The 27779-nt window shown below is 40.6% G+C and overlaps 1 protein-coding gene across 3 annotated transcripts in view; it reads left to right on the top strand.

Moving 5' to 3' along the window:
* The first annotated feature begins 1739 nt into the window (after positions 1-1739).
* The window catches only part of LOC116398735 (inaD-like protein), a 34323-nt gene continuing 8283 nt past the window's right edge, over positions 1740-27779 (top strand). For 2 of the 3 annotated variants that reach the window (XM_031875308.1, XM_031875307.1), the window contains exons 1-12: positions 1740-1815; positions 4910-4969; positions 5081-5259; positions 8149-8361; positions 8446-8585; positions 9406-9586; positions 19572-19700; positions 21295-21543; positions 21755-21857; positions 24223-24311; positions 24473-24602; positions 26368-26493. In XM_031875308.1, the coding sequence (XP_031731168.1) occupies positions 4948-4969; positions 5081-5259; positions 8149-8361; positions 8446-8585; positions 9406-9586; positions 19572-19700; positions 21295-21543; positions 21755-21857; positions 24223-24311; positions 24473-24602; positions 26368-26493 (1561 nt within the window). In that variant the 5' untranslated portion in view covers positions 1740-1815; positions 4910-4947. The remainder of the gene's footprint in view (positions 1816-4909; positions 4970-5080; positions 5260-8148; positions 8362-8445; positions 8586-9405; positions 9587-19571; positions 19701-21294; positions 21544-21754; positions 21858-24222; positions 24312-24472; positions 24603-26367; positions 26494-27779) is intronic. The other variant, XM_031875309.1, reaches the window with a different exon arrangement.

The following is a 27779-nucleotide window of genomic DNA, read 5'->3' as shown; positions in this document are numbered from 1 at the left end:
TGACATTTAGCCATTGTTTAGCTGTTAAATATCTTTTGATTCCATTCTGAATTGCAAAGCACTTTATAAAGCCCGTTTCAATATGCGTTCTATTATATATTACATTACTTTATCATTTCTTTTCCTTGAGCGTTTTAATTACGGTAGTTTTTTTTCTCACCTGCAGCTGGATGAGGGGCAATTTGTTTTATGTGTAAAGAAGCTGTACGTAGTTAGTACATCTTAAACTGAATATATTATAACTGACTACATACAGCTTACTTTCATTATAGTAAGTTACTATCCGACAATGAAAAAGTGAATAATACAAAACAGCAACAATATTTTATACAGCGGTACTAATATTAATGTGATAACGTTTTATCTGCTGAATTAGCTAACCTAGGTGTTGTCAACAAGGCTAAGCCAGCTGCGGCCAACGTTAGCGACCGCTATACACGGCGATTAATCTTCCGTTAAATCAGAGTTACGTAACCACACAGTCATTAAAGGATATTGTCCGAGTCTTAGGTTGTCGCAGCTGTCCACCTCCTCCGCCAGAACGAGCTTTAAATGAGAGTAAACACAGTAAAATAACAAGCTCCAAATCCCGGAGCGTAAACAAACCAGCCGTCTCCGGGAGGACGCCATGTTTAACTGTCACGTGACACTGTGGTGCGTTCAAGACTGTGGTGGAAATGGTAGTACAGATGTCTGCGATGCTCAGTGTCAAATAAGGTTCTAAAGACGAAGAACATTTTAAGATCATCTTTTTACGACTGTTATTTATATGAGCATGTTATTGACTATTTTTTATTTTCCATGTCTAACAAGACATTGCTATTGCCATTTCCGTGCATTTATTACTTAATTTATGAATTTACTTAGTATATATAAATATATATATATACAATGTTTATATAGATGTTTTTTATTCTACAGTATTCTATCATACATATGGTCTATTGTTAGTTGCTCTCTGGAACAAGGCACAAAATAATGTCACGACACATTATACTGTGTTTGATTGTGTACCTGACAAATAACGGTGATTTGATTTGATTTGTTAAATTACAGAGGACATGAATGCGCCACACGAGTGGGTACATTTATTTTTTCAAGCAACTTCATTGAACTATGAAAAACGGGAATTTAAACAAAAATGCTGCGTTTACAACACCTGTAGAGTGGCAACATAATGCAAAAACAATATAGAAAATATGATACATGAATTGTAACAAAATACGCAAAACAACTAATACCTTCTACTTAAGTTAAGGTAGGAATACTAGTCTAAAAATACTCCATTACAAGGAAACATCTTGAATCAAAAACATTTAAATAAAAGTACATTAGTATTATCAGTACAATGTTTTAATGTAGCCTATCGAAAGTAAATGGTGAGTGGTTCCTTTATTATTATATTATATGATTCTGTTTTATTGCTAAATAAAGCATTTCAGAGTATTTTAATGTTATAGTTCATCAATGTGGAACGATTTTAGTTACTTTATATATTATACTATGGATTAGCAGTATAGTACCGCATCATAAAAGATAAGCATATCATGTGTTTTTAATGTAAAATAAATCAAGTCAAGTCAAATAAATGAAGTGGAAATAGATAATACTAATTTCCTTTGACATGTAGTGGAGTAGAAATATGAAGTAGAAGGAAATTGAAATACTCAAATGAAGTACAAGTAGCCCAAAACATTTACTCAATGTACTTAGTTACATCCCACCACCGCTGTATCCAGAAGGGTTGCTTCTCGGTCCGACAGCACTTGAACGCGGCATTAAAGCGACACTGGTGCCAAACTGGATCCAGTTCATGTGAGTTTTCACACCAGTTTAAAACCCGTCTCTTGTCTATACATTCTTCATTTACTGGCGGCTTCATCTCCCGAATGTTTATCCGCACCAAAAATTACGTGACGAGGTTTTTTAGACGCTAATTAACAAGCTAAATTAGCATGCTAACGGATAGCCATCGGTTAGCTGCGTCGCTGTCTGAAGTTATCAAGCTGATGGAGGAGAAGTTGTTGTAATGTTGTTTTTGATTCAGCTGAAGCTCAGAAACACTCGGCGAAGTTCAGTCAGATTTACAAACGTGTGTTATAAGCAGCCGCAGCTGGTTCCATAGTTTTCTTTTCCTTCGGTTTGTTTCTGAGAAGTTTGATGCACCTGTTGCAAGTTGAACCTGCCGATAACAGATTTACGGTAAAATATATCAGGTTACGCACAACATGAAGGCGAACAGATGTATGTTTTATTGGTTATAGTTTATATTTATAGTTTATTTTCCACATATGGTTTAACCCCCCCTCCCCTCTTGAGCTGTTTGAGTTTCACTTCCTGGTTTCTCAGGTGAGAGTCTACAGGTGTGAGCCCAGAGTTTTCACGGTGTCGCTTAAATGAGAAGTGCAGTTTCGGTTCTCCTGTCTTTGTTCTTTGATTCGCGAGTTGGAGGAGTGTTTGTGTGGGTTTGTTTTTCCCACCTGATAAAAAGCGGGTTCAGTTCTGACCTGTGTAAACAAGCCGTGTTGTGTAAACGCTGAGATAACAGTCTGATAACGAGGCTTTTTCACCTGTGATACCTTTTGAGAGACACACACACACACACACACACACATCTGAACACAGCACAGAGACGGCTGCTTCACGTGCAGCCATTTCAGTGTCGGAAATCAGCCGCGTGCACTTGTGGAAGATATGTAAGAGACAGCAGAGTGGTGGAAGTATTCAGATCCTTTACTGAAGTAGAAGTACATCACTGCAAGTAAAAGTCAAATGTGTCAAATTATAAATGGTGTTTCTGGATTAAGTTTCGCATCAATGTGTAAGTTGCATTTTAATGCTGTTTTTAAACTATTTTTATGTTCTATTTGCTAGTTTAATCTACAACAATGCATCATATTCTATAAAATCATCACATATTTGTTGTCAGTTCTGTGATGATGCACATTCCAGCTGATCCAAGAGGCTTTTAAAAATATCTTATTTAGCTTAAGAAGAATAAGGATTTTTTCAACACATGATGAAGGAACACTTCATCCTTCAGTTTATCACAAACATTCAACATATCTACAGATACAAGTTTTGTTTCATAGACAAAAAAAGGAGATGGAAAATCTGTACAGTAAGTAAAGCTGTCAGATAAAAATATTTCCCTTTTTGAGATGTAGAAGAAATATATAGCTGCTTACAACAAATATCGAGTTCTGAATATGTATCAGTATTTGAATACATGAACTTAGTAACACTTCCTCCCCTGGAGACAGGACATGAGCAGGCCATTCAGTGAACAACAGCCTCATTGTTCTAAATCCTCTTGGAAAAGATTTGACCACACAGATTTATGAGGGGTTACCGGTGGACAGGTAACTCCTAGATATTATTCATAGAGGGCTGGGGCGATAACTCAATATGATAATTTATCGTCTTTCAGAGGAATCGTATCGTGATGAAATCTTATTGAGATATGGTGATTCACTATTAAGTTATTTAGCACTGCTGCTCTTAATTGAATGAGAAAATACTTTATAAATACTTTTCATGTGTCAAGGATTTGATTTTCACAAGAGTATACAAAACCATGTGGTTATTTTTATATCGACAAATTATTTATAAAATTACTGGTAGATGGTGATTATGGTGATAGAATATTTTGGCCATATCGCACAGCCCTATATCAATAGATTTGATAATTGACAACATTTAATTCATTGATGGAGCAAAGATGCTAAAATAAGCTCAGCAAATGTGAGGCTTTGTTCTCAGTTTTATAGAAACTGAATATCTTGTTTAAAAAACAAGACATTGACTGATTAATCAATAATATAGATATTTATTAGTTTCATGCAGCCCTACATTTATTCTAAAATACTTTTAGTTTATCAGCCACCTCTGGTTAGGGCAGCAACTAATTATTATTTTTATTATGAATTAATTCTCAAATGAATCGTTAATCGCTTGTTCTATGAAATGTTGAAACCTTGTTTGGTGTAGCCAGAGGTTTACAGATGCACACGGCACATTAGGAGTGCTACACTGTAATGTTGTCAGGACAGAGTAGTGAGCAGCAGCTTTTCCAGGTGAATCCGGCTGCTCCCAGATCAGAATATATGATATGCAATCAGCTCACAATCTGACTGGCCAGATGTTTCTATGGATTCTTCCCTCACATATATAGTCTGGTTTTTTGACTTAAGAAAAAACCAAACTGACCTGCAGTTAGAAATGTCATCTTGGTGTGAAATAGGTCGAAGCTGCAGCTGTACCTCCAAAATGATATAAATCTGCAGAAATGAATGCGTGTATATGTAGCGCCTGAGGACCGGTACTGCACGGGGCCAGTGGTCTGGAGATACTCTACATTCTTAAATCACAGCTTGTTATTTTCCTCGACTGCAGCGAGAACCGCACATTTATTTCAAACGGCTTCATATATTACTTCATACACAATTCAAAGCGCTTCACAATGTATTAAATACATTTTTTCTTTTAAAAGTAAAACTGCAAATTAAAGGAAATCTTTCTAGAGTAATTATAAATGGAGTATATTTGATGACATGCCAGTCTCTTGTTTTAATGTGCCGTAACTTCAGTATAATATGTCGATTTGAACGCAGTCATGTCACTCTCGCCACTCTGTCTCTGTTTACCAACAACAGTGTTTCCGGTCAGTGATAATGAACTCCTGTCGTTCTGCTTTTGATGTTTTTTGTTTGACGTGATGCTACTGTACAGCAACACTTCCTGCAGATGTTTCAAATTAAAAGCCTTCCGGCAGCCATAGAGGGAATACACCCTTTCTTTCCTGGTAGACCTTTAAATGGAAAAAGCCCGTCCTTTATGTTGTTCGTGTCGGCCAGTGTTTTAAATATGAGTGAAATAACGGATACGTTTTCTTTCCTCCTCTGTTCAGATTGATCCAGAGCGACAGACGGAGACCGAGGGGCGACCATGTTTGAAAATGTCCCAACAGGTAAATCCTCTCACCCGCTGAACATTTCAAACAGCTCACGGCTGGAATCGCAGGAAGTCTCGTTGTCTGAGTCTCTTCTGTATAATGAACACATCCTGCGTTGGTCCTCAGGGTCCTCGGCGGAGCGTCAGCAGGTTCTGGGAGCTCTGGAGCGTCTGCAGGCCAAACTGGTCCAGAGGGAAGAGTGGACCCACAGTGAAACGATGGGAAGCCTGAGGGAGACCCTGCAGAGTCCGCTGTTCAGCCACATCCTGACCCTGCAGCACTCCATCAAACAGCTGCGGAACCAGGTGAGGGCCGAGAGGCAGCATGCGGCTCAGACACCAGAACCCAACCAGCGCAGCACATGAAAGCTTTACAGAGATTACAGAAAGAACCCCAGAAAATCCGAGTCCACTCCAGGTTCTGAACAACCTCAACTCAAAGCACCTTTTTCAGATCGCAGAATCTCAAACACTCTGACCTGTCAGATACAACAAAAAACATATTTTCACATTCTTTGTAAATCTCTTTTTATTGTTTATTTTTCTAATTTTCTAAATTAGAAAAATTATCTCAAAATCCTGCACCGGTCGTGATATTTCCCAATCTAGATGGTTTTGGTGTGATTTACCTAGTTTTGGTGGCATCCTCTGGAGAGATGTCTCCAATATATAATGGGACTCTATGGCACTGGGCTTGTGGCGCTCAAAGCTCACAACCCGGTTCCTGGAGATAATCTACGGACCCTGTTGTGAATATGTAGAAACTGGTTGAAAGAACATAGGACAGGAAAAATCTGTATTTCTGATTTTGGAGCGAACCAGCCATAGATGGTTAAAGGTTAAAAAAAAATTCTCTTTCCCAATGTTAGTCAGCCCCATGGCATCACGCGACGGACAGGTGAATTGTGATTCCACCGTTTGGCTTCAAAGTCCAGAGCTCTTCCTGGGGGGCAACAAGAGGTCAGAAACCAGCGGCATGGTTTGCATGAGACCACGTTGTATCCTGCATCTTTCCATCAAAAGCCACACAGTGGTAGAGGAAATATTCAGAAGTAAAATGATCAGTACCACAATTTCAGAATCAAATAAAAAGTCCTGTATTCAAAGCTTTACTTCAGTAAATGTACATACGTTTTATCAGCAAAATCAAATAAGTATAAAAATAAAAGCACTTTACACCAAAATGGGCTCTTTAGTTGGTACATTATTTAATATCATACTGTTGGATTATTACTACTATTGATGCATTAACGCACACACAGCATGTAGTTGTGTATATGGTAGCCGGCTGCAGTAGAGGTCCTTTTACACATTTTTTAATAGTCAGGTGGTTAAGTTCACAGTCTAACAATGTCTTGTATTTTATAGGATCATTATTAGGTCTCTAAAATCTTCATCTGCAAAGTAACTCTTAAATAAAGCCGTCGGATAAATGTAGTTCAGTTAAATGTACCTGTAAGTATCAAATTAAAAACTCAAGTAAAGTACAAGTACCTTAGGGTTGACATGATTTTATTGACTGCACTAGAAGTTGTAGCTCCATTGGACGTCTCTTATAAAACGTGTGTTGGTGTAGAGCAGTCGTGTCTACAGTCTAAAGTTGCGGCAGCGCTGCAGACTGATGAACGTTTCCCCATCTGATCTGACACGCGTGACTCCGCCCCAGGTGTTGACAGCCTATCAGATACCGGTACACTGCAGCCTCCTGTCCAACACCGTGACCTGACAGTGGGGGCTGAGTGTGTGTGTGGGGGGGGGCATTGAATCCCCCGCTGCATCCCCATTTGTATTCAGCTCCAGCTCGTACTGACGTGGAGCCTTTACAATAAACAATCTGCGGGCCAAATTAAGATAATGGCAATAACCGACGCCGGGCTTCATATTCTAAGTGCTGCGAAGGTCAGAGCTGAGTCTATGAAAGCGCCGCGTTGGAAGCCGGTAGAGGGTGTATGAAGCAGGGGACTTCTCTCTCTCCCTTTCTCTCTCTTTATTTATTTTCCCTCCTCCCCCCCCCCCTCCCGGCTCTCTGCGGATCTATCAAGCTTTAATATCTAGTGTCTTGGTTTGAGTAACGGCCTTGTCGAGGCGGGTATTGATGAAATGGCTCGGGATCCTGCTCCGTCAGCCCGGCCTAAATAAGCCGCAGACTGATAAGTTTCCACAATGTGAGTGTAAAGGTCATTAATACATTACCTGTTCAGAGAGAGGCAGCCTGCAGAGGAATCTATTGATTTTTCTTTTCCTCCTCTCTCCTCCCCACTTACCCCCCGGCCTCACCGCTTCATTTTTTTTTAAACTCCATGTCTTTCTTTTCTGTCGACAGCGTCCTTTCATATGGAACGTCTCTTTCTCTTCTGTCTCTCCGTCTCCGTCAGAGCTGACGCTTTGGTTTTGTGTGGTGGTAATAAAACAAAACAGAAAAACAAATGTCAACACAAGGCCATAAGTATGTGGACACCTGTGTGTGTGTGTGTGTGTGTGTCCGTCCATCCGTCCGTCCGTCTCTCTGATCCTGTTCACCTCTTTGTCCTCCAGTCTTTCTTTTTGTTAATAAAGTGCAGTTGAAGCTTGGGGATAAGAGATCATTCTTTGCCAAAGTTAACAACATGAATCGATGGATTAGAGCTATATGGACATAGTAATATATGGAACATAAAAGTAATATATGAAATACATTAAGAATGTAAGATCGACGGTAAGGGGTAGATATGAATACGTTAAGATATGTAGAGTATGAACATTTGCAGCTTTTACAATAGGCAGTGCAGGATTAAGTATAATAAAATGAAATAAAAAAACAAATATACATATAGTGCATATGTGTGTACAAGAATTGCTAATAGTAATACACTATATATAGAATAAACAGCTGGAGATATGAATACAGTGTAAACATATAGACTACATACTCTTTACACTGTATTCTGATATTGGTGGGATGTCAGCTGATCACAGTGACATTCTGCAGTTCAATTGAGTTGATTTCCCAGCTGTAAAATGTTCCCTCTAGGCTATGTATCAAGATTGTATATATTATGTGTTTATGTAAAAAAACTCTATATACATTTTCTACAATAGATGAAGATAGTTTTATGTGATATGACAGACAGACAGCTTTCTTTTTTTATTAAACTTTACCAAGTCTATCTGGCAAACCTCTCTTCTTCTTCCCCCTCCCCCTCCTCCGATCTGTAGCTGAGCAGCATGCCGCCCGATGCCAACAGTGACTTCAGTTTCTCCAAAAAGGGTCAGCTGATCATGAGCGCCGTCAATCCACCCGGCAGCTCGGCCCCGCCCACCCTGTCCGCCTCATCCTCCCTCCTGACCAATGGCTCGTCTCCGCCCATCCATCAGACACCGCCCTTGTCTGACCCCGTCCTGCAGAAGTGGATCCTCGCCGCCGCCAAGGTGGGTGGAGTCACAGAAACACACCTTCACAGCACGCATATATAAATACATTAAATGTGTGCGTGTGCGTGTGCGTGCAAGCAGGGCCGTCACACAGAGCTGTGTCAGCTGACTCGGCCTCTGTCTGGAGGTCTGGGCTTCAGCGTGGTCGGTCTGAATCTCGCAGGAAGCAGCAGTCAGGCCGTCTTCGTCAAACACATCCAGCCTGGAGGCATCGCACACAGGTACACTGTCGCAGCTTGAAGTTTCCTACAACTATCATGACGTTTTAGGTGGTTTTCAGGTGTTTTTTTTTATTTATTACAAATCTTTACAACTTGGCAGATCGTTTTCCAAAACGTGGATTTCTTTGTTCCAGTTTCTTCAGGCTCTGTAGTTCAAAATAACAAAAATCAAATGACTTTGGCCTGAATTAACAAATTTTCACCTCTAACACAAACAAGTGTCTATGGTCCCTTACAAATATAGAACGGCACAAACACTTGGTTGGACTGACATGAACTTGAATTACACACAAAACAGATCAATGTAGCCTCCTCCTGGTCTGTAGAATCTTGGGTAATGCTGTCTGTCATACAACATTTAGCATTTAGACTTGTCTGTCTATTCAGTGGCAAATACTTAAAGGTACAGGTCGTAACATTAAAGAAAATATTTTTCTTTCATATTTGCTCAAACTGTCAATTTATCCCAACAAAAGTACATGAGACGGATAATCTGTGAACAAATCGGGTTCCTCTGCCTCCTTCTAGTGCTTCTAATGGCATTTGCGAGATTCCACCGCTCCCGAAGGAAAACAACCAATCGGAGCAAAGATTAGCGAAGGCTGTCAATCACTGCTTATGAAGCTCGTGAACTCCGATCGAACTGTAAAACTAGGCAGCGCTGACCAAATATGACTCAAGCCTTTCGCCTCACGTGTTCACAGAAACATATTTTAGTTACCCTTTAGCTATAACTTGAGAAAATTATTTTGTTTGAATATAAATTTCTGCAGAAGACATTTATCACGTCATTGAAAAGTCCTGTGTGTCTCGGCTGCAGGGACGGCCGTCTCCAGGAGAGGGACCAGATCCTGGTAATAAACGGCGTTCCTCTGGAGCCGGGGATCAGCCAGCAGCAGGCGCTCACCCTCCTGCAGCAGCCTGGAGAGGCGGTGGAGCTGGTGGTGGCCAGGGACCGCCCACGCAACGCGACATCGTCACCCGCCGCCTCCGCCAGCACGGTAAGAAAAGTAGTACACCCCAAAAGACCGACTACGTCACCTCGATAAAACAAATGCAGATGCAATTTTATTTGTGTCTCTTCAAAGAAAAGGTTTCATGGTTACTCAGGACAATTTCCACACGGTGATTTGGTCAACTGGTGCTTTTTCCTTTGTGTTTTAAAATACACATCTAAAGCTGTGTATGGATAAAACAAACAAGATACGTCATGTTATGTTACCATGTAGGACCTCGACCCATCATTTGAGAAACACAGTACCAAAGTCTTTACATCTGTTAATAAGACAGATCATGTATTCTTTCAGGCTCTGTTTAAGTAGTTTGAAGTCGGTGCTAACAGAGTTGATTTGTTTGTCTGACTTTCCTCTCGGATCAATAATCTGTGTATTTGTTGCTCACTCAGCTGCGCTGTCGGCAGATTCCTAAAACTGGAAGATAAGATGCAGTATAACTCCAGATGGGAGCCGCACTTCCGATACTAAAGTTTAACTGTTGGTTGTTTGGGAGAAAACGCGCTTAGATTGTGAAATAAAGTAATTCCCAAATCTTTAGCATCCATTTCAGGGTAGAAAATCAATAAAGCGTCAGAGTTGGTGAACTCCCTGTCGTACAGTTTGAATGGCCATTATTTGGTGCATCTTGAGCTGTAAAACCACGTGTCAGCTTTTCTCATTTTGGAACAAAACGTGACAGAAAACTGAAGCCTGAGTTTGCACATTTGTTCACTGTTGAGTTTCATGGCTCGGAGTGAGATTGTTTTTTTAAGGTCAAATCCTAAACCAGCGGATTGTCAGAGTTCAGCAAATTCCACACACAGAAGTCACCCAGCAGCTTGGCTGTCACTCAAAAGGGAGTGCATCAATCATAAGTGGAGGTCACTTTTAGGCCACGCCTCCGTATCAGAGTGAGAACCTCCTGTTTATGACGAGCCGTAAGTCTGCTGACATTGACTCGGATGATTTTTATGACCTTTAAAGCCTATAGGAAATCAAGTTAGTGCTCCACTTGCAGCATCGCCCCCGACAATATGTATTTAAGTCTGCGAGGGGGCGCAATCAATGAATATCGACATGACGGACGAGTCAATGACTGGCATGCGAGGCGGGAGAGAGGGAGTGCAGAGGCGGTGATGTATGAGTAAGTGACGTAATTGTAAAAACCCAATCTACAAATCTGAACTGGGCTGACCTCCCCTGAGGAAGATGTACGAGAGCGCTATGTTTATTTGGCTTTTAATTAAACCGGAGTTTCCCAAACTGTGGTCCATGGAGATGAGAAGGTTCTGGTGGACTTTCATTGATTCCTTTATTTTACGTGGGTTAGGGTTCCATGCACACAACGTTCCCAGCCCTCACGGGTTTATAAGACACCGAAGATAAAGTTGCATCGGTCAAACATTCAATTCAATTAAAAACCGTACAGGTTATTTTACCACTTGATCTTAAACAGAATATTCTGCCAGGACTGGCAAATAGAATCTGCTACAGGTAAAGTTCCCTTCCTGAAGCACAACCAGGCGGCAACCTCCGGTTCTGCCGAGGGAAGTCGATGCGGAAGTTCCTTAAAATATTCTCTCTACTGACCAATAGGGGGCAACTCCTCTGGTTGCAAAAAGAAGTCTGATTGTATAGAAGCAAGGGCGTAGGTTTGCATAGGGTCCATAGGGACTAGTCACGACCAAAGTTTGGGAAAGACACAATTGTCCCCACCAATATTTCCCCACCAAATTCACGGTAAACGCATTTAAACGGCACAGATCAGGAGCGAGCGAAGGACTTTGAAAGATAACGGAAAGATTAACGTGAGACAACATCCGGTTTCTTCAGACGGACATCCGGTTTTCAGAATAAGATGCCAACAAAGTATGAATTATATTCACATTAAGTATAAAACATGCTGCATCTCGTGAGTTAAAGGGAAAATACACCTAAATTGTGGGTAAAGTGTCTTTATTCTTTGATCGCTGGGTAATCATAATTACCTTGGAGTTACAGCATTATATTGATGAACAGTAGAGCTGCATTCACATGCTCTGACTGTCATGAAGACAAACATTTTTGCTGAAACGTGCTGAAACATTTTATTCCTGTTGCACAGCAGTGGAACGTTTCACATACAGTCACACACTGAGCACAGATAGCGAAGAAATATAACTGCTACTGTGTAAAGGGAATACTGCTGTTAAAAAAACACCTGATTTGTTTAAAGTGTTTGCAAACCAAATGTTATTGCCCTTTTGTTCATATAGCAGTACTTTTAAAATAAAAGTGCGCAATACACTACTTTTGAATTCATTATTGAACTTTGCCATAACAATGAGATTAATCGCAAAAAATCCATGCGATTAATCGCGATTAAAAATTGTAATCGTTGCCCAGCACTACTAATAATTGCATAAAGGAGGAAAGCACTTTATTTGTAGCCTATTAAGTGCTGCAGAATAGATTTATTTTCTTTTTTTGTCTGCACAACTGGGAAAAGTTTTTTATATATATTTTGGATATAGAATATACTGTTACTGTATATTGGCATTTTAGCAGAACGTTTTTATTCATTTATTTAATTATTTATTATTTATTTGGTGCAGAATACTGTTTTGTATTTAAACTAAGGTTTTGTTACTGTTATGTTTAAATCAGTTCCAAGTTACACAAATGTTAATATATTTTAATAAAGTTTGCCTGTTTAACATAATATCAACCAGGGGCGTCGTTAGGCCTAAATGTTCTTCAGCCCCACCAAATAATTTGGCATTATTGGCTTTAAAAAAAAAAAAAAAATTATTTTGGTGATGTCATTAAATTAAACTATTGTTTCTCACATGGACAAGTTATTTATAACTCTAACATGCTACATATGTGCGTGCGTTCTGGTTTGTATGTTTTCTCCCCCTTCAAATTACAATCCAATAGCCTATCATCATACTTAACGGTATAAAGTTGACACTGTCAGGTCCATTCTCCATCCATTGTGTGCGGTCCCTTTAAGAATTAGGATTTGGGAGTGACGCGGATGTCCTTTATTTGAGAAAAGTTCATATTTTTGTTGTCAAATTTCAATATGACCCTCAAATTCTGTCTCTTGTGTTATCATATACTGAATGCAAGCAAAACTACAGAGCAAAATCACACTCTTTCTGATTGAACCAATCTATGAACTGTCTGAAACAATGGATATCCACGGCCCCAAATGGGCCCCAAAAAAAATTGCCGCACAAACATGCCTCTCCCCTTGGGGCTAAGCCCCCCCTTTCAACTAAGACTTTTTGAGATGGCGAGGTGGGGACGACGACGACGACGACTGGCAGTGTCCCTACCAATGCTGAGACCAAACCTACGCCCTTGTATAGAAGTCTATGAGAAAATGACTCTACTTCTCTCCTGATTTATTCCCTCAGTAAACATTGTAAACATGAGTTTATGGTCTCAATCTGTAGTTTCAAGTCTTCTTCAATGCAGCATGATCATTTAGTAAATGATGGTCCATTTACAGTCAAACAGACCATAAAGCAGGGTGTGTTTTAGGGCGGGGCTACTGTGATTGACAGATCACTGCTGCTACCAGAGCCGTATACTGCGTCTCTACGTCACTCCTACGTCGCCAAGCTATTTAAACTAATCAGTATTTGACAGCACTACGTATCAGACTTCTCTCCAATGATTTAATTCTAAAATGTTCCATTTGTGTTTTGCATTGATTTACCACAAGCCTCCATTTCCAGCGTTACTCCACAACAATGTTCAGCATAATCTTCAGATCTTTTTCCTGTTCAACAAATAAAACTACATCATCCACATATAATAACACGCCCACAGTGGGATCATCAACTTTAACTCCCAAGTAAGAAGCTTTTCATTTGAAGAGCTGAATCATTAATATACAATCTCCTTGCTTCACACTAGATAGCTGGGAAAACCTGAACATGGGCAACAGGTGCTTGATAAAGAGACTTAATGACAAAAAAAAACTTCCAATTAATAATCACCAATATGGAAGAAGTTCCCGACTAATCCAGTCAAAAGTCTTCTGGAAATAAATAAAACAAACGAGATGTTTTACTGAAAGTAAAGGCAGCTATACTCAACGACAAAATGTAAGTATTATCAACAAAATGTACTTAAAATATAAAAGTTCAAGTACTCATTACATGCAAAAATGGGCTCTGTCACATTCTTATATATTACACTGTTGGATGTTCATATTAATGCAATAACATGCAAGATGTATCTTAATATTGTAGCTGGCTGCAGTAGCGCTTCTTTTATTTTAAGCACACATTCATTTATAGGATCATTATCGTTTTTGAAATTCTTAACTAAAGCTGACGGATAAATGTACTGCAGTGAAAAGTACAATATCAGAGATGTAGCAGAGTAGAAGTATAAAGTAGAATAAAATGGAAATGCTCAAGTAAAGCACAAGTACCTTAGCATTATACTTGGAATTGTGAGTAATTTGGTGATAGACTTAAAGAGGACATAACACTTTTTCAGTGCTCGCCACATCTATGTGTGTATTTAAAGCGCCTACCAGCTCTATATATCTATACCTGTGAAATATTACAACCCAGTCAGTTTTTTTGTGTGCTGTCTGGATCAGAAAACATGTGACTAAGCAAACCAATCAGATTTGGCTCCAATTCCTATGTCTCATACAGGCTCATTAGAATATACTGCCCCCTTTTGAGTGTTTCCCCCCCCGACCTGAGAACTACTCATAGACTGTATAAAAGAAGTGGATGTAGTCATGGTGACGTCACCTATTGGTTTGTGGACTGATGTTTTAAAGCCTCTGGTAGCGGCAACAACCTGTCAATCACAGTAAGCCCGCTTTAAAGCATCCCCTGCTTTATGGTCTGTTTGACTCTAAATGGACCATCATTTACTAAATGAACATCATGCTGTATTGAAGAAGACTTGAAACTACAGATTGAGACCATAAACCCATGTTTACAATGTTTAGTGAGGTAATAAATCAAGAGAGAAGTAGAGTCATTTTCTCATAGACTTCTGTACAATCAGAGGAGTCGCCCCCTGCTGGTCAGGAGAGCTTCACTCTGCAGAACCGGAGGTTGCCACCAGGAAATACCTTTTTAAAGGTGTTTTTTTTTTTTTTTTTTTTTTTTTTTTCCCCCCCCCCAAGAAGGGGGCCTTAAATAGACAAATATGAATATGGGAGCGAGTATGAGAAAAATGTTTTTTAAGAACATCAAAGCACGTAAACATGTTCGAGTAGAAATCCAAAATAGGATGAACCTGAAAATGAGCATGATATGTGATATTCCTTTTTCTCTCTGTAGTTTAAATGCAGCAGAATTCACCATGTAATTGTTTTTATTTATTTGTTTTTCTGCTTCTCTTGTCAAACACCGGAGTGATTATGAAACTTTTCATCGCGGCTCATAAATAGTTTAACCAGCGGTCATTCACAAGCTGCCGAGCTGCAGATCATGACATCATCATCAGACTAATCAGTGACAGCAGCTGTGTTTTCCACTTCTCATTGAAACTGTGGTCCAATCCCAATGGCCCCTCTTACGGACTCACGGACTTTGAGGCGCGCTCCCGCGAAGTCCGTGAGGGTTTAGTTCTGTCCCACTGTCACATCATCGAGTGTTTGAGGCTCTCTTGCAGACATTTTGAGCCCTTTATGAACCCTTACTGTAAGTCAGCATAGGATGCTGACTTTGCCCAAGGGAACTACCCACAAATCAATGTATGTGACGTTAAACACGAGGTAACCAGTGGACGCATGGAGACGTAAAAAAAAGGTAAACCAAGAGGACGGCTCACGTGTGTTCAGTATTACATTTACACAGAAAGTTTAAGGGTTAAAGATGGAACAAAAAACAAACTTGAAATCAGAGAATATTTATTTATTTATTCATCAAATATTTGATTTTGTCATTGAAGCTGTTTTGACAAAACGAGTAAATAGATAATATGAAATTACCTCTCATCTTGTGAGGAAAGAGCCTGGAAGACATTCAAATCAGGGAGTACAAAGTATAACATAAATACCCACAATTGTACATCATATTGTTTGTCGTTGTCATGGTAACATGATATGTTGCAGCAAAGTGCTGTCCCATTCCTATTTCCACCATTTCAAGCCCTCACAGTCTCTCACACTCAACCACTTACCAGGTGACGTCAGTGAGTCCTTGAGGGTTCAGGGTTTGAGGCTTTAGGGGGGACGTTGGGATTGGGCCAGTGACTGAGCTGCTGCTCAACCAGAACACCATGCAGCCTGAAGTCAAAAGCTCTTTGCTAAATACGTAAAGGCTCAATCTCCTAATGTCCTCGCCAAATTCTTATGTCATTCTGACCGTAACACCAAGTTCCCTTACAGAAATGTATTCAATTATTAAAGTGTATTTTAATTGTAGAGCCAATAATAACAAAGTGAAGATAAGGGAAAGAACCCTGAGCATTTTAATGGGAAATAAAGAGAAAATATAAACAGAGCAGATGGAAGAATCACAAACACTATAGACGTACTGATACTGTATGTTTACCTGAGTTATTGGACTGAATACAAGACAGGACATGCAAATGTTTGAGTGCTTTGACATTTAGATAACCAGAAGAAAAGACTTCCACTATAAAAACAGCGATGTGGTGACAAACCGGAGCAAGTGTGGACTGTTAATGTGAGCCGAGGACCACAGGTCGGCCTCGGCCGTAATGATTCTGCCCCGCTCTATTGTCGGGTCATTATCACACAGAATTACACTGCCCCTCTTGTTTGTTACCCTCCTCCTCTTCCTCCTCCTCTTGGCTCATTGGACCCGAGCCTCGTCCTGCATACCAGGCCTCCTCCTCCTCCTTTTGTTTTATTCATGTCCTGTCTCCATCGAGGTCACGTTTAATCGAGCCGCGGGCATAAAAAACACAACTCTGGCTGGGATTTTATTGCTGTTCTTCTGGCCCGGCTAACTATCAGTCTCCTCCGAAGCCAAGACTCCTCTGCCGGGCAGATTGAGGCGGCTCTGACCCGCCTTCACAGCTGATCATGTCCAAACCTCCTCTCGCTGTAGTGGCTTTGGACGCTGACAGGAAACTTGTCGCTCGTAAAGGCGGGTATAAATCAGCGAGTCGGATGTGATTTTACAGCTTTTGTCTATTCAGTGAATATTTCCCCGCCATCGATTAGGACAGCGTGTCAGCCAATGCACTTTTTTTGCGCGTTATTTATTGCTGTCCTAAAAATGACAAAAAGCAGAAAGAACAGAGATAAAAGATAACAGATTGTGCAATTAAAGAAACCTGAAGGGACCTTTTAAAACTGCCTCGACTGAGAGGAAATTAACTAAAGAACAACTGGAGAAAGTTTATGAACTTTACTGACAACTCCCCTCAGTCATCGCGGTCACATGACCAGTCTCCTGTCAATCAAACGAGTCACATGTGAAAACAAACTGCTCGCTAAAGAATCTCCCAGCATGCATATCTGCTGATCGCTGAAAGCAGAGAAAATGTTGACCTTGGAAACCGTTAGTCCACCATTTTTGTAGTTTCAGGGGCATGCTCCTTACACAAAGCAACAATGGGCATGAGCTCCACTTTACAGCTGTCCACACGGATACACAGAAACCAGAGTTTTAGGTGCAGATGCCTCTAAAGGTGTTTCTAAAAATCTCCATTTTGCCTCTGGGCGAGAGGCATAATTGTAGATGAAAACATTTAAAATATTGCGGACATGCCCGAAGACCCTCCCTGCCATGTTTGTCAAACTACAAGACTCTGGTTGTAGATTTCTCTCTCTGCCAGAGTCATGCACAGAAAACACAGAAAGCAGGCTGAACATTAATAGTAGACTCATTTTGATTTCTGAAATGGGTGGACCGCCCCTTTTTTAGCACAAGAACTAGTCCGTCCCACCTAATTTCAGAAAACTTGCAAGCGCTTTTGTCCCTCCTAGGGCTTTGTTAAACTCAGAAACGTTGTATATCTTCCCAAGAAGCAAAACTTCAGGACATTTATTGGTCGTTTTCAACATTAGCACGACTTTTCACCTGGCCTTATGCCATACGGCACGTTTTGGCTTCTAGAGAATGCAATCATAGGTGGGTCTTTGTTTTATATTAAATCTACGCTCTATATCCAGATGAAACATGAGTGCAAACTGGTCCTGAGACTTTCTGTACTCGATTTGTGTTAATTCATTTCACAGGCAGGAAGCTAGCAGCCAACACAGCAAACTCAGGCTAACCAGTCATCAGGCTCACTGACATTTATTACACCCCAATATAAGTAAAAAATTTAAATAAAATAATTGGCGACACATATGTCGTTTTCACGTGTGCAGTCAGTGCGAAACCTAAATAAAGTCGCTTCATAACAGATCGTCTCCTGTGAAAACATTCAACACGTTCACTGTGATCCGACCTCTCTCAGCGTCCTGGTGTGAGCTGAGCAGCAGGTTTGTTTCATTAGACAGAGGGAGACCTCCTCTATCAGACCAGAGCTGTAATAAGAGACCAGAGCCGCCTCGTGCGTGCGTGCGTGCTGTGCGTGCTGTGCGTGCTGTGCGTGCTGTGCGTGCTGTGCGTGCTGTGCGTGCTGTGCGTGCTGTGCGTGCTGTGCGTGCTGCAGCCTCCCATTGATCAGCAGCTATCAGAGAGGAGGAAATGCTCTCAGCTGGTGATTACCTGCTGAGCCACCTTTCACCTCGTGACATATCTCCTTTATATTCATTCATGATGATTAAAATAATCGTTGCCTCAGTCTACTAGAAGAAATAATTGGATCAGATCCTTCTGCGGTAACTGAAATAAAATGCTTTTGCTGTAATGCTGCTCATTAACTTTCCTCAGGTTGATTTTTAGGTTTTTGAATGAACATTTTGCATATTAAAAAGCTTTTACCAACAGCTGCACTATTTAAAAAAGGCAAGAGAGATTTTTAATGGCCCTCTGATCTTGAAGTCCAAACGTCTGTTCAAAGAATAATGTGTGTGAACTTTGCAGTGAAGTATTTCCGGGATGTGACAATTTTTAATTTTATAATATAATATATTATAATCTAATATTTATAGTCTACTTTATTGAAATCTCCCGTTTGTACATTCTAAAAGACAAAGCCCAAGTCACATGACACTTCGAGCAGCAAAACGGAGGAATATCCAACAAATGATGACAAAAATAGAAAAAGTATAATAGAAGGTTAGTTGGATTTCCTATTTAAGGAAATCTACATTTGTGTTCATAGTTTTCTTTTCAACAGAAAATAGTAAATAATAGTACAATGATACAGCAACTATAGTAGTAATATTAATAAGAATAGCTTGCATTTTAAAGCACCTTTTCGGGGACCCAGGGACACTTTACACATACTGAGACAGATAAATAACACATGAAGAGAAAATAATAGTAGCAGAGTCAACAGAGTGAACTCCATAGGCCTCGGTGAGCAGGGAGGTTCTCAGAAGTTGTTTAAAGGTCCATAGATGCAGCAGTGCAGAGATCTGCCGGGAGAGAGTTCCTGAGGGTGACGCGCTACCCCAAGAATCAGGAGCTGATGAAGGCATAGATGATGGTCTCCATCTGTTTTTATACACGTAGCCATGCAAGCAACACCAGGAAGAAACAAAACACAGGGAATCAATACTGATTTTAACACATACAGACATGCAGAGCAGCAATAAGACATAAAGTAACCTTCTTAGCCTTTAGAATAAATCCAATGTTTTCTCTTTTTAGAGAAATATTTGGAACAAGCAGATGAACCTTTGAGAAACAATGAGAACTCACAAGACAAATGTTCAGTAGTGTCAGTATAAATACTTCATCTTCCTTCATTGTGTGTGTGTGTGTCTTTCAGAATCTGTGAAATGTGTGACTTTAGTTTTGCGATTTTGGGTGAAATCTGAACAAACTTCTTATTCTTTTAATATATGGTTGAGGTCTATATGAATAACTTTTTCTGATCACATATCATAACCCATTAATGAACGTCTTCGTCCTCCGTCTTAATGCTGAAGGACCAGTGGGGTCACGTGGAGGAAATCGAGCTGGTCAACGATGGATCCGGTCTGGGCTTCGGCATCGTGGGAGGGAGGACGACCGGAGTGGTGGTCAGGACGCTCCTCCCAGACAGCGTGGCAGACAAGGTGAGTTCAGCTGATGAGTGTTACATCGTGATATTAATGAAAAACACACCCATGCGAGCCCTTTTCGTGTTTCTGTCACTTTGGGTTTAGTCAATAAACAAAGTCCTGACAAGCCCTCGGGCTAGCTCTACCTCCACTTCTTCATCCTCTCATGGTAGACTGAGACTGGGCGCTACAGCGACACTCTCGTGGAACAAGTGGTATTATCTCGCTGGTTAGCATGCTTAATTCAGCAGATATCTCTGCAACACAATACATGAGTTAATTTTTAATGTTTTCAACAAAAATTCTGGCCAGATCTTACACATTGCGCCTTTTAAGCCAATCCCAATTGATTTGAGCGGTGCTAATCCCGGGATGCTGCGCCGGTACCCTCGCAAAATAGACAGCACAGACAGCAGAAAGGGAGGAGAATGACTTATACACACAGTCTTCATTAGGTAAGTCGGACTAAACTACGTTACCTGATTTTTGATCGACTTTGGCTGATTTTGACTGTGAGAGTACTGAAACAAGCAGCTGCCTTAGTCGATCAGCCGACAGCAGCAACTTGTGCTGTTCAAGCAGAAATGACAGTTCAGTGGACGTATTCTGCATCAATAACAGTTAAAGGACGAGCAGTGCATCAGAACAGACAGCAGGCAGCAGCAGCTGGACTGAGGGAGGAATTATCGCCTTGTAAGTGGATTAATTAGATCAATTAGATTAATTGGACAAGATGAATTTCTCTGCAAAGAAATGAAGAAAACCTCCAAGACATGTTGAACCACCCTGCTTTTCAACACACTCATACAATCTCAAAGAGTGAGCCTTTTTTAAGTCTCTGCAGATTTGATCTGTCTTCTTTCATCTTCATCGTCTTCAACCTCTTCTGGTTTATCTCCCTTCACCATTTAACTTCCTCTCCCCATCTCTGCTTTTACCTTTCATCGATGCTCTTTTTTTTTTTTTGACTTCCCCACAGCAGGAGTCAAGTACCGGCTGAATCTCGTTTGGCCTTTATCTGACAAATAATTTGTTGTAAAATGTGACAAATGACAAAAAACATGAGGAAAAAAAACTACAGAAGCATCTGAATCAATTTAAAGGAGCTACATTTAACATTCTGAACATTAATAAAGCAGCAAACAACTTACCTATGTAAAGATGTAGTGGAGTAATGTCTACCCGAGCAGAGAATGAAGTCGCGCAGCGCTCACCCTCTGCTCAGGTAAACACTGTTAGCTATGTCGGCACTTTAGGAGTAGTTTGCGCTGTTAGCACCATTAGCTATGGGCCGCCGGCCTACCGTCGACATGTTGAGAGCTGTTGAAGAGACAATAGAAATGTTCCCAATCTCGGATCTTGCACCTTTTAAATGACTGTAAATAGTTGCAGGTATCCAAATAACAGATACAAAGAACTGTCTCTAATACAAGCCTGTTTTAAATGACAGCTTGTTTCTCTCTGCAGTTGTAAATACAGACCACTGGCCACTATTTGAGAATTTGAAATAGCTGGGACACTTATACCTGTATATTATTACTTTCTGATCATTTTAAGTGTTCTCTATTTGTTTGACTCTCATGCTCCTCCTCCTCTCTCCTCCAATCAGGACGGGCGTCTCCGCACAGGTGACCACATTCTTCGCATCGGGGCGACGCCCACCAGCAACCTCACCAGTGACCAGGTCGTCAAGGTGCTGCAGGGGTGTGGGAGCCAGGTGACGCTGCTGATCGCCAGGGATCCCCGGGGTCAAAGGTCAACAGCCCCGCCTCCCCCACCACCTCCTGATTCGGCCCCCGTCTCCTCCTTATCCCCCCGCGCCCCGGGCCTAGCGCCCCAACGTCGACTCAGCAAAGCGGTAAGCAGTCAGAAGAACCATCATAGTTCAACTATGATGGTTCCATCAAACCATCAACTTTTCAGTTTGAAGTTGTTGAATCATTTAAGAGACAAACTTTCTTCTGGACAAACACACAAAAGATAAAAGAGTTTGTTTTTCTCTTTGTTTTGGGGCTTTGGAGACGGTGCAGTCGGAGCTGAAATAAATGGACTCTCTGTTTGTGTTTCAGCCCAACCTAGAGGGATATGAGATCCACGAGGTTCCTCTAACCAAGAACGACGGCCAGAGCCTCGGCATCTCCATCATCGGCTACAACCCTCTGACCAGCCAAGGTAGGGCGGGAAAGTACCGCTAAAGCACACTCAGACCTACTAAAACGCACTAGAAATACACAGAAAATACCATAGCCAGCTCAGTTAGGATGGGTTAACACTGTTAAAACTCATTAAACACATTTTTAAACAAAACTACCACTCCCACATTTAACTTGTCAAACAGCTGTAGTTCTTTACTGTGTATAAGCTGTAGTAGTTTTACTGTAAAGCCAGGGTAGGAAATTTACATATTTTTTTGGGGGGCAATTTTTGCACCCACTGACTGAAATCCAAGGGCATTTTCAAAAAATTGGGGGCACTTTTTGAAACTTGTGAAATAACATTTAACCTTTGTTCAAAATAATAAATATACTTATTTAGGCTTACAATATATGAGCAATTGTCATCAAATGGCAATAATAAGACTATTAGGCAGTAGTCTACAGATTCAAAGTGTTTTCTTAGATTTTTTTTTTAACAAAAAACAAACATAAATCAGACAATCATATTCAATTGTATTCTTATTTCTTTGTGGTTATTTATTGTTATTATTCAATTTTTTAAACAACTGTTAACAATTATTAAGTCAACGATGCCTTGATTACATATACATCAGTCATTGTATGGAATTATTGAGAAAGATATTTTTGTAGCACCTCAAATATTGTGATATTACCCATTTTTGTCCTGAACTTATGCATTAGTCATTGTGTGGAATTTTTGAGAAAAACATTTTTATAGCACCTTAAAAATTTTAAAAATGTGCCATTTGAAGGTACAAATTCAGTTCAGAGTTTTTGCTATCTTAATTGACTGTCAGTCAGGTATTATTCATTTCCAGCAACCCTCAAATCAAAGAATAAAGACACTTTACTCACAATTTAGGTGTATTTTCCCTTTAACTCACGAGATGCAGGTAGCATGTTTTATACTTAATGTGAATATAATTCATTTAATCTAATTTCCATTATGCAATGTGTGTAATTTGTTGGCATCTTATTCTGAAAACCGGATGTTCATCTGAAGAAACCGGATGTTGTCTCACGTTAATCTTTCCGATTTAATCTTTCAAAGTCCTTCGCTCCCGATCTGTTTGAATGAGTTTACCGTGAATTTCAGCATATAGGTGCACTCAAATTTAAGTGTCTGCTGAGTTGACCGCAGTCTCGCAGTCACAGGTCTGATTAAGAAGCGCTCCATTGATTTATTTGTTTAGGAAGTTCGGGGGCATTTTTTGCCCCTCTCCTAGTGATATCGGGGGCAAATTTATATTTCTTAGGGGCAGTTTTGCCGTTTGCCCTCGTGTATTTCCGACACTGTGTAAAGCAGCTGTAGTAGTTTTACTGTAAAGCAGCTGTAGTAGTATTACTGTAAAGCAGCTGTAGTTTACTGTAAAGCAGCTGTAGTAGTATTACTGTAAAGCAGCTGTAGTAGTATTACTGTAAAGCAGCTGTAGTGGTTTTAGTGTAAAGCAGCTGTAGTGGTTTTAGTGTAAAGGAGCTGTAGTGGTTTTAGTGTAAAGGAGCTGTAGTAGTTTTAGTGTAAAGGAGCTGTAGTAGTTTTAGTGTAAAGGAGCTGTAGTAGTTTTAGTGTAAAGCAGCTGTAGTAGTATTACTGTAAAGCAGCTGTAGTAGTATTACTGTAAAGCAGCTGTAGTAGTATTACTGTAAAGCAGCTGTAGTAGTTTTAGTGTAAAGCAGCTGTAGTAGTTTTAGTGTAAAGCAGCTGTAGTGGTATTAGTGTAAAGCAGCTGTAGTGGTATTAGTGTAAAGCAGCTGTAGTGGTATTAGTGTAAAGCAGCTGTAGTGGTATTACTGTAAAGCAGCTGTAGTGGTATTACTGTAAAGCAGCTGTAGTGGTATTACTGTAAAGGAGCTGTAGTGGTATTACTGTAAAGGAGCTGTAGTGGTATTACTGTAAAGCAGCTGTAGTGGTATTACTGTAAAGGAGCTGTAGTGGTATTACTGTAAAGGAGCTGTAGTGGTATTACTGTAAAGCTGCAGGGCTCTTATAGTGAACCAGCTACGGGGCTCTCATAGTGAACCAGCTACGGGGCTCTTATTGTACACAGCAAGTTTTTACTGTTGGCGCTTTTCTATTTTTCAAAGCTTGTTTGAATCAGAACAGGATTCATCCAAGTCACATCATTCTGAATTTATATTCATATTCATTATTTTTGGTTATTTGTGTTGAGAAGTTGAAAAAACAAACATTGCTTACATTTGACACATTCTGTTCATTTTCTGGGTCACAGCTTACGGCACACAAAGATGAGAGTGAAGTTCCTTCATCACAATTTGCAGATTTATGACAGGTTGCATATTACCTCTATTTTTAATGTTCCAATAAAACACTCCGTCTCTGTGTCTCTTGCCTGATTCAGATGCAGTAGGTGTGTTTGTGAAACAAGTGGTTCCAGGCAGCGCTGCAGATCACAGCGGAAACATCCGAATCCACGACCGACTGCTCGCTGTAACAACCTGATTTAATCGTTAATATTCACCTACGTGTCATTTATTGTTTTTTATACCTAATCAGATGTTACTGTACATTTCCTAAAATGTGTAACGCATTCAAATCTAGAGAAAAACACAGCCCAACCAGTCCTCCTGTCCTCCTGTCTGTTTCCGCAGTTGGATGGCGTCAGTCTCCACGGCCTGTCCAATCAGGAGGTTATGGAGGTGATGAGGCAGACGGGTCGGACTGTCGTCCTCAGTGTGATCAGGAAGAAACCCAGAACCCTGGAGAGGTCCCTGGATAAAGGTAGACACACACAGACAGATGCTTATGGACAAACAGATACTTGCAGTTTTATCGGGCAAAAATTTGCCTTTTCATGGCAGACATTTTGATATGTCAAAGCAAGAAGCCCCGGTGTCACGAATAACAAGACTGTGTTCCTTTTAGGAGAGCCAGCTTTGCACATGCTGGCTCAGTTTTTAGAGGGCTCCTGGGACACTGAATGGAACAGAGCCACGGTTAATGTTAGTACTTCCACCTGTGCCTATCCTGCAAAAACAAGTAGAAACGCCGGCATGAAAACAGGTCCAGTGACTCCCCTCTTTCTGCCACTCCGTGCGTTGTGACATTACCGAACACATCGCTGCAATGATTACTAACTAATTGCCACACATTGACCCTGGTGTCTTTGGATCCCTGAGGCCAAAGTGTTGGACCAGCAGATCAACTAACTGTCTTTGACCTCCATCATGGTGATATATGAGCAGATGCTGCACAGTTTCAAATAATAGCAGATTGAAATCACTCTGGCTTTTGAGTGTCATGTTGATGGATACTGTCGTCCCAGAATGCAATGCATAGCAAATTAAATCAGTCAATTAAATAATTAAATCCTGATTCATTATTACATTAATACATTAAGGAAAATGGGGATTCAAAGTGTTTAACATCAGCGCAAGACATTAAAAGTAACAGCGAATTAATTGAAAAATACCTGAATAGGTATGCTATTACTGAAAGCATTAATTAGCTTAGCCTCTTTTGTAGGTATTTTTAATCTGCTGTTATCAGTTGCATACACTAAAAAAAATGCATCTCACACAGATGTATATCTCGACATATCTCACGTTGATGAGGTAAAGTGACTTTCTGTGGGTTTATGTTCCGCCAACTTCATGATTGTGTTGCATTAAAACAACAATCTGCTCCTGCGAGAGAAGTGAACTCTCTGTGTTAAACTTATCGGACCCTTTCTTCCTATTACCTGTCCGAAGCCTCCCTGCCTCTGTTCCCTTTCGCCCAGATTAAGATGACAAATTTGTTTACGACTCGGTGTAATTTTCCCAAACTCTCTGTGGAAAGCCTGCGATTCCTCCTCCACATCCACCAGCGCCCACGGAGATTAATTCACCCAGTTCAGGGTCATTTTTTTTTTTTTCGTCTTTCAATTGGCCGGCGGCCTGCACTGGTCAGCCTCCAGGCCAGAGAGGAACAAGTGATTTTTTTTTTTTTTTTTAAACAGAAGAGGAGCGCAGGGCTCTTATCTCCTCCAGACGTCTCTTTTATTTCATTGCTGAGAAAACACAGAGAACTGGGAACCAGCTGATTTTCTAACTTCTGGTTATTTCTGTGGCTCTCTTATCTACAGAGACTTATGATGAGTTACGATGAACCTGACAGGAAAATAAACTTCAATTATATAGATCGCCAACAGTAATGATCAGTCAGGAGGTCAAAGGTCAGAGCACCCTGTTCCCTTAGGCTACAGTGCTATGCACTGAAGTGGGCCACAGCAAGGATTTAAGATGAGATAATATAGGATCAAACTTTATTCATCCCGAGGGAAACTATGCAAATGCAACAAAATATAAACAATAAAGATTGTCAATGAGGTGCAAAAAAAACAAATGTATAACAGCAGAAATTTAAACGGTTTGAATGGAAGACGGTGCACACTTTCAGACGGCCTTTGTTGAATTCATGCCACGAATGCTAGAAGTGGAAGAAAATGGAAGAAATGCATATTTGTGTGTCTGTGTGTGTGTGTGTGTGTGTGTGTGTGTGTCAGTGGCGAGGGAGTCGTCTCGTCTGTCATCAAGGAGGTCATTGGAGGTCAGAGCCCGTTCGTCTGGGGTTGGTTTAACAACGCCAAGTCTCGAACCGACGTACCTGAACGCAGCACAGCTAGAAAGGGGTGAGCTCACACACTGTTGTTGTAGATATGAGAAAGCTGTATTTCCTCCACAGAATCGCCAGTCGAGATAGGGGAAAACCCCAAAAGCATACAGATTCTATGATGCTGTAATCCCAGCTGTGATTCAGACATTGACGAGCTCTACTGTCCCTGTTGAGAACCTTTGTGCACATGCACATTAAAACTGCTTTTTTAGGGTTTGGAACATTTTTAAAAACCGTCCTGTCAACAGCTTTACAGATGTGTCTTTTATAACAGGAGGTTTATAAAGGGGTCTATGGGGAAAATGATTTGTGGGCGGCAGGGGATTTTTGGTGGCGGCAAAAATATATTGTCCAAATGGATAAATAATAATACAAACAATCTACTCCAATCATCCCAAACACGTATGGCATTGAAGACATATACTGCTGTGGCCAAAAGACATCTTATGTTTTTTGCTTAAAATAGATTAACTGCCATAGTTATAGATTAATGTTAACAGCCAACTCCTCTGCCGAGATTTTACACAGTTACAGCTTTATATTTCTCGTGTTACAGGCTAATCTACTCATTACCATTTTAACATGTGGTTCTGATTATTTACTTAGAAAACTGAAGAAAAAAAAAATCCTAAAAAGCCTGAAACTTTTAAATGTACCTACAGCGATGCAAAACAGGAAGTGGATTAATGGAATGAGCTCTGATCTTTATCAGTGTTTTTAAAAAAATATGCCGACTAAGTGTAGCGTCTGCAGACATGTCAACGCAGGCCTCTAACAGCACTCCTCCCTGAATTATTTCCTCTCTTTTTTTTTTTTTTTTTATTCCTCATTAGCTTTGCTAAGTGGCCAAAACGCCACGCTAACACTTAGCACGCCCGCTCCCGGGCCAACAGATGTAAAGTGTCCGAGCTGTCTGACAGTCTCGCGGCGATGTATTACCCTGTTTATTCAGCCAAACGCTGCAGATTAATTGCGCTGTGAAGGCCGGGGTTAGCAATGCTAATTTAATCAGAGGCTGTTGTTGTAACACCGCCAGACCTGCTGGAAAAATAGCACCCAACATGTGAGGAGATTTGTGAGAACACAAAGGTGTTTTTTCTTGTTTTCCTCGGGGCTCAGCAGTGGTGGTTTCCACCCTGAAATCAGCCTGAAGGGTCAGAGAGCAGACGCAGGGTTTTCCTCAAAGAGTCGCTCTGTAATCCGCTCGGACATCCTGTGTTTCGTGTCCAAACTGCTGCCGTCACTCCGCTCTGGAAAACACATTTATTCTTCTGTGATTTAAGGAGGTATTGTTGCTGAGAC

This window comes from Anarrhichthys ocellatus, unplaced genomic scaffold (genome assembly GCF_004355925.1).
Source record: "Anarrhichthys ocellatus isolate YVR2014 unplaced genomic scaffold, GSC_Weel_1.0 scaffold88, whole genome shotgun sequence".
Classification (NCBI taxonomy): domain Eukaryota; kingdom Metazoa; phylum Chordata; class Actinopteri; order Perciformes; family Anarhichadidae; genus Anarrhichthys; species Anarrhichthys ocellatus.
This window is presented reverse-complemented; position numbering and strand designations above follow the sequence as displayed.